Source organism: Sceloporus undulatus, chromosome 1, assembly GCF_019175285.1.
Source record: "Sceloporus undulatus isolate JIND9_A2432 ecotype Alabama chromosome 1, SceUnd_v1.1, whole genome shotgun sequence".
Classification (NCBI taxonomy): domain Eukaryota; kingdom Metazoa; phylum Chordata; class Lepidosauria; order Squamata; family Phrynosomatidae; genus Sceloporus; species Sceloporus undulatus.
Window position 1 is genome coordinate 318869758 of NC_056522.1, and position 14928 is coordinate 318884685.

General features: G+C 38.6%; 1 protein-coding gene across 1 annotated transcript in view; it reads left to right on the plus strand.

The window, feature by feature from the left end:
- LOC121926779 (cytosolic phospholipase A2 epsilon-like) overlaps window positions 1–14928 on the plus strand; it is a 50729-nt gene that overhangs the window by 29670 nt on the left and 6131 nt on the right. Inside the window, exons 7-17 of the mRNA XM_042460054.1 lie at window positions 51–93; window positions 2474–2549; window positions 4714–4883; window positions 5005–5100; window positions 5886–5923; window positions 7090–7225; window positions 9011–9147; window positions 9305–9530; window positions 9920–10034; window positions 11956–12093; window positions 13681–13788. Of these exons, the coding sequence (XP_042315988.1) occupies window positions 51–93; window positions 2474–2549; window positions 4714–4883; window positions 5005–5100; window positions 5886–5923; window positions 7090–7225; window positions 9011–9147; window positions 9305–9530; window positions 9920–10034; window positions 11956–12093; window positions 13681–13788 (1283 nt within the window). The remainder of the gene's footprint in view (window positions 1–50; window positions 94–2473; window positions 2550–4713; window positions 4884–5004; window positions 5101–5885; window positions 5924–7089; window positions 7226–9010; window positions 9148–9304; window positions 9531–9919; window positions 10035–11955; window positions 12094–13680; window positions 13789–14928) is intronic.

Sequence of the window (14928 nt, forward strand, 5' to 3'; positions counted from 1 at the left end):
CTTTTCTTTAAATCATTCAAGTTGTAACATTATGTATCTCTGTTTCCTAGAGGAGGTCCTCCTGAAACAATAATTACTAATGGAGCAATTATGGTAATTTATTTATTTATTTATTTATTTACTGACATGATTATATTTTATTCGATTGGATATACAGTGATCCCACTGTATGCGTAGATTATGCATCCATGGATTGGAGCTCCTATGGATCATCATGCCCTATGTTAGCCAATGACAGCATACACCCATGGGCACATGTCAGCACCCACTGACAGATTATATTACCATACTATACTCTTATAGTGCTGCTAGTCCACTTTTACTACTCTGGCTGCCTCCTGTTGCATTCTGAGGTTTGCAGTTCAATGAGGCCTAAGTGCTCTCTGGCTGAGAATTCAAATCCCCCTCCTTAAACTGCAAATGCCAGAATGCAACAGGAGACAACCAGAGCAGTAAAAGTGGAATAGCAGCATTATAAGAGTGTAGTGCAATAATCTAGTAATATAGGCTTCAGCTCCTGCATTTTTTTCTACCTGCAGTGGGTGGTGGAACCAAACCCTTGCAGATGGGAAGGTACGTATGATGTTGCTGATGCTGTATGATGTTGCTAAGGCTGGGCCTTTCTTTTCACAGACAATTTTTGGGAAGAAACACCTAGGTTAGGATATATTATAAAGTGCCACAGAATTCTATAAGTGTCAGGGGTATATAATTTAATGCCCCTTCTAGTTCTCATTCCCATAATTTGCATAAACAGCAACTCAAATATTACCTCAGGGCCATGGCTGCTGCCAAAAATCAGTTTTCCATAACAGAATTAATGAAATTTCTAAATTATTGGAAAATAAAAGTATGGTGACATTCTGTTCTCTGAAATAAGTTCATTATTTCAAACTAGTTTTTCCTACATTATTTCCAGTCTTATTTATAATTTCTATCTCCAGGAGAAATAATAATAATAATAATAATAATAATAATAATAATAATTTATTTATAGCCCGCCCAATCACAAGGAATCCAGGCAGGTTACAACAGTAAAAATAAAGATAATAAAATAAAATACAATACAATAAATAAAATACAATAAAATTAAAGAGAGTGAAGTGAGTACATTCACAGTTAGGCCTGATGGAAGTTGGGCCTCTCTTTTTCACTCCCTCCCAGGTCTGATGATGATGTCATGAAGGGAGGGCTCTTCTTCTTGAGGGAAGGATTTTATTTTAATTAATTTTAATTTAATTCTTCTCATTAAATTTAAGAGAAGAATTGGTGGACAGAGTGACATAAGTCACAGTAAATGGGGAGTAGAACTAGGTAGGGAAGGCCTGCCGGAAGAGATCCGTCTTAAGAGCCTTCTTAAAGGCTGTAAGAGTAAAAATGTCATGGATCTCCTTTAGCAGGTCATTCCATAGCTTCGGAGCTGCGATAGAAAAGGCCCTCTGGGTGACTGAAGTTAGCCTAGATTTTATTGGCTGAAGTAGATTCTTCCCCGAGGACCTTAGAGTGCAGGACGGACAGTATGGAAGTAGGCGATCTCTTAAGTCTTCTGGACCCAAGCCATGTAGGGCTTTGAAGGTAATCACCAACACCTTGTACCTTGCCCGGAAACTAATTGGCAGCCAGTGAAGGGATTTCAAAACTGGTGTTATGCGATCGGTACAGCGAGTACCTGTAATTAACCTGGCTGCCATATTTTGTACAAGTTGAAGTTTCTGAACTTGGCACAAGGGTAGCCCCATGTAGAGCGCATTACAGAAGTCCAATCGAGAGGTGACCAGCGCATGTACAACTGTTTCAAGGTCTCTCTGCTCCAGGAAGGGGCGCAGCTGGCGTATCAGCCGAAGCTGATAACAAGTGCTCCTGACTGTCGCATCTACCTGAGCTGTCAGGTGAAGCAACGAGTCAAGGAGCACCCCTAAGCTGCGGAAATGTGATGAGCAGCTCATTAAAAATTTCATCTTTACCTTTTACTGTCACCAAGATTGTGAGCCCTTTCACACTTTACAGGTACAGTACTTTGATTCCACTTTAATTGCCATAACTGTATCCTATGGAACTCTGGTGCATGTAGTTTGGTGAAGCACTAGAGCTCTCACTGAGAATTCTACATACTGCCTCTCTGAACTGCAAATCCCATGATTCTATAGGATGTTGCAATGGCAGCTGAAGTGAAATTATTATGCTATAACTATGTAGTGTGAAAGAGTCCTAGGATATAACTAGTTTTTAAATATAAAATGCTGTTGTGTTGATATATTTCATAATTGCTGATAAATCATTTATAGACTTAGTAGGAGATGACTCTCCAGAGATCTGTACTATAATTAAGTTACACCATGCCAGAACAGAAGAGTATAAGGCATTTGGCCCAGGAAAAATAAAATTAGCTGCTTATAAAGGCTTCTCTGAATAAAATAAAAGATGCACTTAAATATTTTGTAAATCAATATTTTGTGGACTGTTTGTGTTGCAGTTTCGTGAATTATGCTGCTTTGAATTTTGGAGCACTCAGAAGAAAAGGAAGAAGAAAAAGAAAATACATTCTAAACGTGAGGTTATTGCTTCCTTAAATAATTATTCATAGTAGTTAGCAGCTTTTGATCAGATGATGGAGGCTTCAAGATTGGATCTACATTCCTGGCATTAGCTGACATGGGTTGTATTTTCCTTAAGACCTTATCGCATAGCTTAAATAACCTGGTTTACCTCTTCTAAACTCAAGTATAATTTGGGAAGCAGCTGGGTTCTATCGCAAGGATTTTGTCACTGAAGCGGCTGGGTGAGTCCCACCTGACTGCAGCCCGGGTCCATGGCATGCTTCAGCAGCCATTTTTTTTAAAGTCGGAAAGCTCCTGGTTTCAAAATAAGGCTGCTGAAATATGCCTGGGACCTGGGCTGCAGCCGGGCTGGACTTGCCCAGCAGCTTCAGCGGCAAAATCCTTGCAACAGGACCCTGCAGCCTCCCAAATTACACTTCAGTTTAGAAGAGGTAAGTCAGATTATTTAAGCAGTGTGATAAGGTCCTTAGAGTACTGCCGATTTTCCTTTGAGTACTGCTGAAGCTGTCAAGAGCCCAACAGAAAGAACTAGATGAATTTGACTGTCATCATTCTCTAGTTAAAATCAAGACTTGGATGTGACTTTTCACTTTTACATTCATGTTAATAATGATGGGTTATTTGGGTACCTGAGGAAGGCAGGAGAGAGAGGGATGGAGAGAAGGAGGGGGAGGGATGGAGAAGTAAAAATAAAATTTGATATGTAAAAAGATTTCATTAAATGAAGTTACTCAAAACACTATGTTTACATTATTCCAGGTGATATATCAGGCTGAGACCCAGTGTAAAAGCACTTAAGTTCACATCTAGGCACTAAATTTCACATTTACTTTGTGCTGATGCTGTGGAGTACAATCAGAACCATGGAAAGTGTCCCAGAAAGTGATAAGCATCTTTTGTCCCAAGGATGTCCCCCATGCTCTCCACATGAAAGTCTATTATGGTGGTGCAACAGAAGAGCTATGCCACACACAGTAAACTCAGAGTGAGTTTATTCCACCATTTGGAACAGCACTAAATGTAAATATCTTATTTAGGTTATTTATAGTTCCAACATTAAGACTTCTGATTAATATTTACATGAACCAACTACTTTTGTAGTTGATTCATGTAAATATTAATCAGAAGTCTTTATCAGAAGTGTATGGATGACTAAGGATACAAATTGGAGAAGTGGTAGACAAAGCTAGAAATGCTTTGGGTTTTTTTTTTGGGGGGGGGCAGTCTAGTGCTGAGATTGGACAGACTCCCCACACTCCTTTAAAGATTCTCTCAAGAATGTTTAGGGGGTAGAAATTTAGGGAATTCCTATGAGTGTTGCCTTCCACTCTTGTTTTCTAAGTCCAAATTATCTATAGTTTCCCATTCCAACACAACCCCAACTACAATTTCCAATAGGTGAGGCAGAGGAAAGAAGAGTTTCTTGCCCCTTCCAAAGTAAGTGACAGGGTAATGGACCGGGGGGGGGGGGAGGAGGGTATAATTTCACTGACAATTATATTTATGATTACAATTTATCATTGTCAGTTTATGTATGTGGACATTGCTGCTTTGTTGATTGTTTCTGTGACCCGACTGGAACACAATAATGAGCAGGTGCCAGATGAATAAATGTAATAACCATTGGTAGTGTGAGCTTTATAATCCTTCCCAATCCTGCCTTAGGTCAAAGTATATTATGTGTATTTTATAAACAATTTATGAAACTGAACTCAAACCATGGGCAGTTATGACGTCTTCAGCTCCTGGAATGGATATATCCAAATCAGCATGAGGTGTGTCACATGTTGTGACAATTTATGACTGATTATGTTTGTTCAAAGAGTTTTAATGGGAAACTGAGCATAAGCTTGAATTAAGTTCACCTTTCATACATAAGCCAGAGATGTATAAAATGCTATGTAAACAGATCTGTGAGTGGGAGCAGTGAACATAATTCTATAATGCAAATATGTTTAGGATTATATTTATTCACACACTTCCAAACTGCCTTTCCCAATAATTCTCAAAAAAGCTAAGAAGATCAACAAAACAATGTACATCACTATCTATGCATAGAGATTTCATGATATGAACAATCATTTATATTTGCCAGAGTTATGGTTTCTTTTTCTGAGAAGGCACTTCTTAAAAAACTATGTACTCTTTCTTTTAGAACAAGATATTACATGTACATTGAAAGGATCCTTTGAAGAAACTCAAAGCATTTCATTAGGCTGTGCCTCCAGCTTGCATTTCACTGAGCCTTCCCTCTTCCACTATGCCAAGTACAAGCAAGCAGAACTGGATGTTCTACTTCCAAGGAAGAAATCATTTCCCTCCTTTGTACGTCATAGTTGAGCATGGTAGTAGCCTAGTTAATCTCACAGAGCAATGATATTTTTTAAAAATGGGAGAGGCATTGAAAGTAATTCTGCTTTTTAAAGAAAACATTCTTTATTTTCAGTGCTCCTGTGTGTCATGTGGATCAGGTTTAAACAGGAAAAGGCACTGGACCTTGCCTGTAAATTCACTTCCCATTGATCAAGAAGTAATTAAAGAGGTAAATACATGAAAATGTTTGAAATGTTTGTTTATTCAAGGGTTTATATATAAGGTGGTGAGGAAGTAGTATCCCTGTTATCTCTGATAATTTTGGACTCCTGCAAGAACTTGATGAGAAGTCTTCAGTCCTTGTCCGCTCTCCCCAGTCAATTTAACTGTGTGCAAAGAAGTTATTTGAGTGTTACACCATGACTCTGGAGACCAGTGTTTGAATGCACTCTTGGCTATGGAACCCCACTGGGTATTTTGGGTAACATACTCTCAGCCTCAGAGAGAGGCAAAGGAAACCCCCTCTGAACAAATCTTGGCAAGAAAAGCCTGTGAAAGGTTAGACTTAGTATTGCCATAAGTCAGACATGACTTGAAGGCACACAACAAAAAATAGCTTTTTGGAACAACTAGTCAGTATACTTGCCTTCTTTTCCTGGTGCCCATAACATTTAGGTGTGCTCAGCTAATATTGATTTCCACTCCACTGCAGTTGTAAGTATTGTGGAATAGGTAAAGGAATATGCACATCATGGTGTCACAATGATAATGAGGAGAGAGGGGAAACTTGATGTAGAAATGCTGTTTTCTGTGTAATCTTATAATTAGAATTATATACATGTTGCTGTAAATTCCAAATACTGGGGATCATTATTTAGCAGAATGCTTACATAGTCAATGTCAAATTCTGACACATGACAAAGAACAAGTAGAATATTTTCTCTATCACAGAGGAAGATTAGGAAAAAGTAATGTGACTGGTGGCATTTAGTTACTTTTTCCCTTGATTTTCAGGAGAAAGAATTTAATTTACATTTCAAAGTAAAGGATTGGTAAGCACTATTTTCTTTTGTACGTATTTCTGGCCTCTTTGCATATATGCACTGAATGCCTGTTCCTAGAATCCAAGATGCACAAAACCATGTTGAATTCTAGAAACCAAATTTTGAAATGGAAATAATATAATTTTGACTTCATATATTTTTGGGGGGAGGGGGGTTAATATATAACATATGGCAAAAATTAAAATAGGATCATAGTGAAAATGTTTACATTTTCCCTTCAGCACTGACATTACTGTAGGCCTTTGGTATCCTCGGGTTTCATTCTAGAATCCCTATGATTACCAAAATCCCTGGATGCTCAAGTCCCATTATATACAATGGCATAGTAAAGTGGTGACCCTTGTATAAAATGGCAATATAAAGGTTTGCATTTTGGAATTTGTATATTTTTGAATATTTTCAAGCTCTGGCTGCTTGAATCCATGGATAAAGAACCCATGGATATGGAAGGCCAACTGTAATTCCTTTATGATGGATATGGAAGGCCAACTGTAATTCCTTTATGATGGATATGGAGAGCCAACTGTAATTCCTTTATGACTGGCATATTTATGCATCTGATGAATCTGACTGGAGTGCATGAAAGGTTATGCTAGAAATGTATTTTTCATTTAGTCTCAAAGGTGATGCAGAGTTCCTTTATTTATTTATTTATTTATTTTATGCTGAAGTTTATTAACACAGCAATGTCTCTGAGTCCTTTATTACTGGTTGTTTCCATTAACTTTACTCGGATTGACCCAGATTCACTGAATCAAAGATTATGTTCTACTTGCCATTCTAGAAGTAGCAAAAATGTTGTCTGCTACAGTACTCTTGGTTTCTGCAATATCATGAATCCGATCTGAATCATAATCTGCTCCAATTGTGTTATGTATCTTTTGAAATGTTACATTTATCTATTATTCTGACCTGACTTCAGTGTCAGTTACATTATGCCAAAGAGTGATGCAGCCACATAGGTAAGGCTTAAGTGAGCAATGTTTCAAACAAAAAAAAGCCCTTGGCTGCTTGCCTTACCAAGCTTAGTCACGCACCATGGGTCAAACCTGCTTTGTATCGTGCCAGAGAAGTAGGTACATCATCGTAAAGTTACAAATGACAGCCTGTGATACAGGATCTTGGCCATTGATTCAGTTATATCTCTGTTACAGTCCATCATACCCTGACGTACGCTTAGGATTTGATCTCTGTGCAGAAGAACAGGAATTTATGAAGAAACGGAAGAGGGTCGCAGCTGCTGCTTTTAAGCGGCTTCTTCAGCTTGAGGAAGATCTACAGGATGATGAGGTCAGGAGACAAGAATTTAATGTAGAAAAATGGATCTTCTTGTCCTGTGCCTTTTAATAAAATGAATATGACTTACTTGTTAACAAAATTAAAAATGAATTCAGTAATTTAAATGAATAACAGGACTTATTCAATTTTAATTAACAAGAACTAAGTAAACAAACAAATAGCCAAAAATCAACAAGGATATAACAGAGGGATATATGTTGAATATGTTTTGTTCCCACTTTACAATTATACATTTGAAATAAATCCATTAATAGCTTAAATATTTTCTTTATGATTTTTCATATTAAAGTTTGTATTTAATATTTTTGCCATAGTCTAAGAAAAGTCTTTGATATTACTGAATACATTTCGAATTCGAAAGGAAGTCATGCCATAGTCATGCGGTAGTTTAGTGACTAAGATGCCAGTTCTGATGATCAGAAGATCAGCAGATCAGCAGTTTGAGGTCCAAGCGCTGCATGATGGGGTGAGCGCCCGTCACTAGTCCCAACCTGACCTCTCTAGGGAGGGAGTTCCAGAGCCTGGGAGCAGCCACTGAGAAGGACCTCTTTCTTGTTCCCACCAAACAAGCCTGAGAGGGTGGTGAGACAGAAAAAAGGGCCACACTTGAGGATCTGAGTACCCTAAGTGGCTTGTAAAGAAAGATATGGCCCTTCAAATAATGTAGACTCAAGCCTTATAGGGCTTTATAGGTCAAAACCTGTACTTTGAATTGTGCCCAGAAATGGAATAGTAACCAGTGGAGCTGCTGCTGTAACAAAGACTTGCTTGTTCCTGTAGACAGCTCCATTTAATAGCCTGGCTGCAGATCTTTGGGCAAACTGAAGTTTCTGTGAACTTTTGAAAGGCAGCCCCACATACAGCACATTACAATAATTCAAATCAGATATAACCAAGGCATGTATGACCATGGCCAGATCTAATTTCTCTAGGAATGGGAGAAGTTGGTACCCCAGTTTTAACAATGCAAAATCACTCCTGATCACTGCTGATACCTGGGCCTCCTGGCTCAGAGCAGAATCCAGGAGTACCCCCAAACTACAAACCTGAATTTCTGGGGGGGGGGGGGGGGGGGTTGTAAATCCACCTAACACAGGTTGTATCCCTGTTCCCAGATCTGTCTTTCAATTGACCAGGAACACCACATTTACCAGTTTAAGACAGGAACAGCTCCTTGGAAACGGTGATAGAGCTGGGTATCATCAGCATATTAGTGACACATGACCCCAAAACTCTGGACAATCTCTCCCAGCAATTTCATGTAGATGTTAAAAAGCATAGGGGACAGGAGTTGAACAGGAACCCCCCCCCCCCAGCACCTTCTGAGAGCACTTCTCCCGGAAAGAACAGAGCTACTATAGAACGATACCTCCAAGCCCCATCCCAGAGAGGTGACTCAGAAGGATACCATGGTTGATGCTACCAAAAGCTGCTAAGAGGTCCAGGAGAATCAACAGAGAAACACTGTGTTAATTATAGTTTTATCTTAAGGCAGTGGCTATCTTTGTATATAGTTCTAAACAGCCACTGTAGAAATAATCCAGTTTGACATCACTTTAACTACCATGGATCAAAGCTATAGAATTCTGGGAACTGGAGTTTGTTGTAGCACCAGAACTCTCTGACAAAGAAGGCTAAATGTCTCATAAAACTACAGTTCCCAAAATTCCATAGCATTGAGCCAGGACAGTATCAAACTGGGATATTTCTGCAGCTCGGATGCAGGCCCAGTAAACTATCCTGATTAACGCTTTGCTTTTTGTGTTTGTTAAACAGGTACCAGTGGTGGCAATCATGACAACGGGTGGTGGATTCAGAGCTCTTACAGCATTGTATGTCCATCTTTTGATGATCCAGAGACTGGGTGTTTTGGACTGTGTTTCCTATCTCACTGGATTATCTGGAACAACATGGTAAGGAAATGTGAACAAGAATATGGACATTTTGAGAGCCAGGTTTTGTTGGGTAACAGGTTGGCTTTTTTAAAAAAAGATTTACTACTACTTCAAAGCACCTATATTTCATGTTGCTGAAGCCCAGCCACTTTGTCTTTGCTGTGTTTCCTTCCAGGACAATGTCACATTTGTATGAGGATCCTAACTGGTCATGTAGAAATTTAGAAGGGGCTCTCAGTGATATCCATAAACAAGTGAGAAAAAACAAGTTCTTAGCCAGTTTTGCACCAGAGCGCCTGAAATACTATGCAAAGGAGCTGTGGCAGCGACACCAAGAAGGGCATAGCATCTCTTTTACAGACCTCTGGGGACTCCTCATTGAATCTATGCTACGTGATGGGGTACTATACTGTTCTTCAAATTTCTTCTTTTTCAGTAGTGGTTAATTCTAATTAAAGTTACAATTCAGCAAAAGTGGACTATAAGTTCAAACCCTCTTGCTTCCAAAGCTAGGCAACTGTAGAATGGACATTGATCCAGAATTCTTCTCGATTGCAAACAGTAATGTATGTCACAGAACTGAAGTAGTTGCCAGTAGTAATATATGCTCCACAATAGTAATAAATAGTGAGGAATAAATAGCAGTACTCACAAGAACAGTAAAACCAAGATAGCAAAATCATGTTGTAGGGAGAAACTGTTTATTTAAAAATCATTTTGAAATTGCAGCGCAATTTATTATGTCATCTGTCACTATATTGTACTGTTTCCCTCCATCTTTCACTTACAGGAAAATCATCATAAACTCACAGATCAGCAGCAAGCACTGGCACATGGCCAGAACCCTCTGCCAATATACCTCTGTCTAAATGTGAAAGAGAAACAAAGTAATCATGGATTTAGAGGTAATTTTTATGTCCTAGTTTCAGGGATATTCTTCTGGAGTTCTTTGGGAACAAATGTAAATTTTCAGAAAATTTGAAAAATGCAATATGTCAGATTGAAAGTCACTGGAGGTTATTGCACACACTGTATCCTATCTTTCTCCCAACAGGATATATGCGTGTTTAAGTGTCAAAGATGGGTCTTACCGCATTCAGCCATAGCCAGAAGTATGGAGCCCATTTGCAGCCATATGCAAACCGGGCCTCTCCAGTGAATTTTCATACATGGGATTTTCCCATCTTTGAAAAGCTGCAGGACAGGCTGCATACACCTGGCCACAGGTGAAAGTGTTAAGACCTCTCTTTGACACTTAAACAGGTATGTATCCCATTGGGAGAAAGATGGGATACAGGATGTGCAATAATCTCTTTTGTTACTTCAGAAACATAAAGTGCAATGCATATAACTTTGTCATAAAATTATTATGTTTGATACAATGAAAATTACACCGCGCTGTACATACAGACAATAAAATTGATAAAAATGAATCCTGGCAATGGCGTACATTCTACAAAATACATATAAAACAATAAATAGTAATACAAGATAGAATTAGATAAAATAAGGAGGCAACAGATTTTAAAATTATGTGGTATAATTTTGCATAATATTTTACTGTATTGTAACAACAAGCTCATATAAACCATCCAATATGACAAGGAAGATCTTTGGAAGTGTTGGAGAGAACCCATTTGAACAATCTGAAGTGGGTGGGAGCCAAGAGTAAAATGGTACATGAACGGACAATTTTGAAACAATGCTAACTCATACCAAGCAGGGCAGGAATTGGGCTCTCCTGAATTCAGTTTCAACAAATGTTTGTTATTTTAATGGATCCTACACTCCATTTATATGAGATATTAATTCAAGATGTGAGGAAATTAAATACACATTACAAAGACTAGCGCAATGGATGGAATTGATCCTGGATTTTCTTAGGGGACTAAAGGGGCTTTGGGTCCAGTGGATCAAAATACACTTTTGCCTCACTCCTGTAATATCTTGGGGTCTATCACAACAGAAACACTACTAGTAGTAGATCATCACTTGGGGGCCTTTCTCAAGGCTTTTCTTTATCACTAAAGAGATGAATATGGTGGACTATTGTGCCTCTGAGTGTGGCAGAGTCTTTTTCTTTGAAGGTTTCTAAACAGAGGCTGGATGGCCATCTTTCAGGAGTGCTTTGATTGTGTGTTCCTACATGGAAGTCGTTGGACTGGATGGCCCTTGAGGTCTTCCAACTCTATGATTCTATGAAACCTTCCTCATGGGAAGAAGACTATTTGTCACCATTCCTGCCCCCAAGCATATCCCCTAAAGAAAAACTGGGGAAGTGGATTATGGAATATTTTCTATTAGGAAATAGAATGCTTAAGACACGGTGCACATATTGCCCCAAAATCATCTCTGAGAACTATGTAAGAGGAAGACTTTTATGTCATAGTTTCCCTTTCTCAGTTCTTGTTATGGGTATGAGTGAGTTATGTCTGCTTGACACTGTGGGAAACTAGTGGAGACAAAACAATTTTGTTTTACTGATGCTGATATTTTTCTTCAACCTTTCTCTCCTGCTCCCCTTTTGCATACTACTCAAACTGACAATACCAGACGTTCCTTATACAGTAGTTCACTGTTTCCCTACAGTTCAGGATCTTGTTTGTATTATCTGTACCCCCCCCCCCAAAAAAAAATTTGAAAAAAGTAATTTCAATTTGTAATTGTACTTTGAATAAACTGTAATCTACAGCGCTATATAAATAAAGTATAATAATAATAATAACAACAGCAGCAGCAGCAGCATCGTTTCTTTTCATCCTACTGACACTGCTGCAGCATTACTCTCTTCGCATGTTCTTTCTTTCTTTGGTTTTGTTTTTTTAGAATGGATGGAGTTTACTCCATATGAAATAGGATTCCAAAAATATGGAGCCTACATTCGTACTGAATATTTTGGCAGTAAATTCTTCATGGGTCATTTGATGGAGAAAATTCCTGAATCAAGGATCTGCTACTTGGAAGGTAATTTAATTTCTCATTAAATACTTATTATTGTGACTCATTAATAAAATGACACTAGTCTTGTGCCTGTACATTCCAATACCATAATTTGCCCTAAAGACCAGAACTCTGGGACAAATAGTTTCAGGTCCAAGTCTTTAGTACTTTTCATTTCAAGATGATTTGGATTTTTAAAAAAAAACATGGATGCATACAGCCCTGGTAGAATATAAATAACTATACAGTATATGCAATGGTTTAAATCTAAGGGGATTGCAGAGGCTTCTGCCTGGCCCCAAGGCACATTGACATTTTGGAGAACATTTTTTCAGATTGATGTTATTGTACACCTCCTTCCTTAGACCAGAGGCATCATGACCCAATCTTAGCCAGATCCATCCCCGATCTCTCCTAATCCTGTCCTTCACAGTGCCTCTGATCTAAGGATGGAGGTATGCAAAAACACCCAATCTGAAAAAAAAAAAAATACCAAAAAGTCAAGTGTGGTGTGGTGCCGGGCGGAAGCCTGTGCAATAATCTCTTAATGGTCTACTCTAGTTGGGACTAACAACTCAGCTTAACCTATGATTTTGTTATATTTAAACAATACATTAATCATTACTGTGATCGAAGTTCACCCAAAATATTTAGAATCTGTTTTCCTGTATTTTCCCGCACCTCAGGTGAGGCAAAAGCAATAGCCTAAACCTGTCTGGGACAGTCAAAGAATCTATCCCTTCTAAACATATTTAAACTAAGCTTGTGGTTAATTCAGACCCTTTGCAATTGGGCGTAAAAGTACATAACTATGAAGCCTATTGCATGCACTTTAAAACCGGCTCCAGCCTCCTGGGCTGGAGCTGGGATGCAGGATGGAGGCGGGGATTTTCACATGCTACATCGCTGCATAAGCACGCCCGCCATCAGTCAAGGTCCAAGCTGGGTCTCAACTGTGCTCTGCCAGCATTGGATGAGATTAGTTAGATGACAATTACAAATCAAGATGTATCCCAATTCAGTTCAGAGACTGATTTAGAAGCCGGAAGCGTTCCAGCTTCTTAAAAGTACTGGTGGAGCATGGCTTGGACCCAGGATGATGGCAGGCAGCTATTAGGTGGCAATTTAGCATGTGATAATTCCCACTTCCACTCTGTATATTGGCTGGTAACAAATTTGTAGGAGTCATTGTATTGAGTATTTTCTGGATGGTGGTAAGGAAATGTCTTCTAATAACTTCTTGGGGGCTCAACATGAGCAGTTTGTACTATGGGCTTTTGGTATCTGCTAAGGTTTGGTTCCAGGACCACCAGTGGATACCAAAATCTATGGATGCTCAAGTCCCATAGCTACAATGGGGCAGTAAAATGGTATCCTTTTATAAAATTGCAAAAATCAAGGTTTATTTTTTTGGGGAGGGGGGTATTTTTCCCATTTTTTAAATTATTATTTTCAGTCTGTGAATGGTTAAATGCAGAATCTGTGGGTATGGAGGGCCAGCTGTACCAAAAGAGAACTCAAAATAAGAAAATATTTTTTAAAAAATTTCATCTCAACAAGAATTCTTAAGGCTTCTTGAATGACTCTTATTTCTTTTCTCGCACCTCACAGGAATCTGGAGTAGTGTATTTTCATTGAATCTTATGGATGTCTGGTTTATGACAGTTAGTTCAGAGGATTTTTGGGAGATGTGGACACGAGACAGAGTAACTGACCTTGGCAAGTTAATGTTTATCCTGCTTTGCTTATTAGTTAAAATCAAGGATATCTGTATTCTCCCTCCATATGCCTGATAATATGAGTATTTTATAGTTTCTTTAAGGCATTTCTTCAATCCAGATTAATAATTTGAGCACCCTACAAAAAAATTCATTATTTTGATTTGTACTCCATCTTTCCTTGTAAGGGCACAGAGTGGCTAACATGCTAGCATAATACTTTATTATTTATTATTAAACCCACAGATTACTTAAAACACCTGAAATTGCAAATCTAAAAACCCCAGAATTGTGTGTCTAAATGGCAAATATCTAAAACCATAAATTACAAATATTTCTAAAATTTCATTAAAAAATAAAATAAAAAGAGCAGCAGTGACAGATGATTTAATCACTTGCATTTCTCCCTAGAAGCATGTGAATAGATTAAAAAAAAACGAGTGCCTGAAAGATAGAAGTGTAGAGGATAGCCAGACCTTTTGTGGGAGTTCCATAAACAGTGTGGAGGGAGTATACTATATGTCCTACGACCTTCTGAAATGCAGTTGATAGATATGAAGGACAGAGCATAAATGCAATTTTACTGATGTTATTTTGTGTTCTGTTGTTGTTATCATTATTATTTGACCTCCATGCCTTTTGGGGGGCTTTTTTTCCAGCTGAAAAGTGGCCTATAGTTATTTAAAATAACAAATAAAAACAAGTTCTTCTAAAATGAATTACATGGCAGCAAATCCAGATTTTCCATTAACTGTAAACTCAGCTGTAGTCAGTTCTAGCTCTTTCAATGCAAGTGTTTCCACAATATGTTTGTATTGTATCAATATAATACTTACATGTTTCCAATAAAATATTATGATTGCCCCTAAGAATCTAAGGCCCGTTATAGATGGGCCTGAAAATACGGACTGCGTCCGTATTAGGGTTAGAAAGGGGCATCACTTCCTGACGCCCCTAACCCTAATACGGACCCAGTCCATACAAAATGGCGGCAGCTGTTCCACACGGCCGCTGCCATCTTGAAGTAGCAGACGCACTGCGTCCGCACGTCATGCCCCAGAAATGACACAGCGAGTGCACGACTAGTGCCTCACGGCGTCACATCCGGGACCCAGGAAGGAGCACGATTTTCGCACTCCTT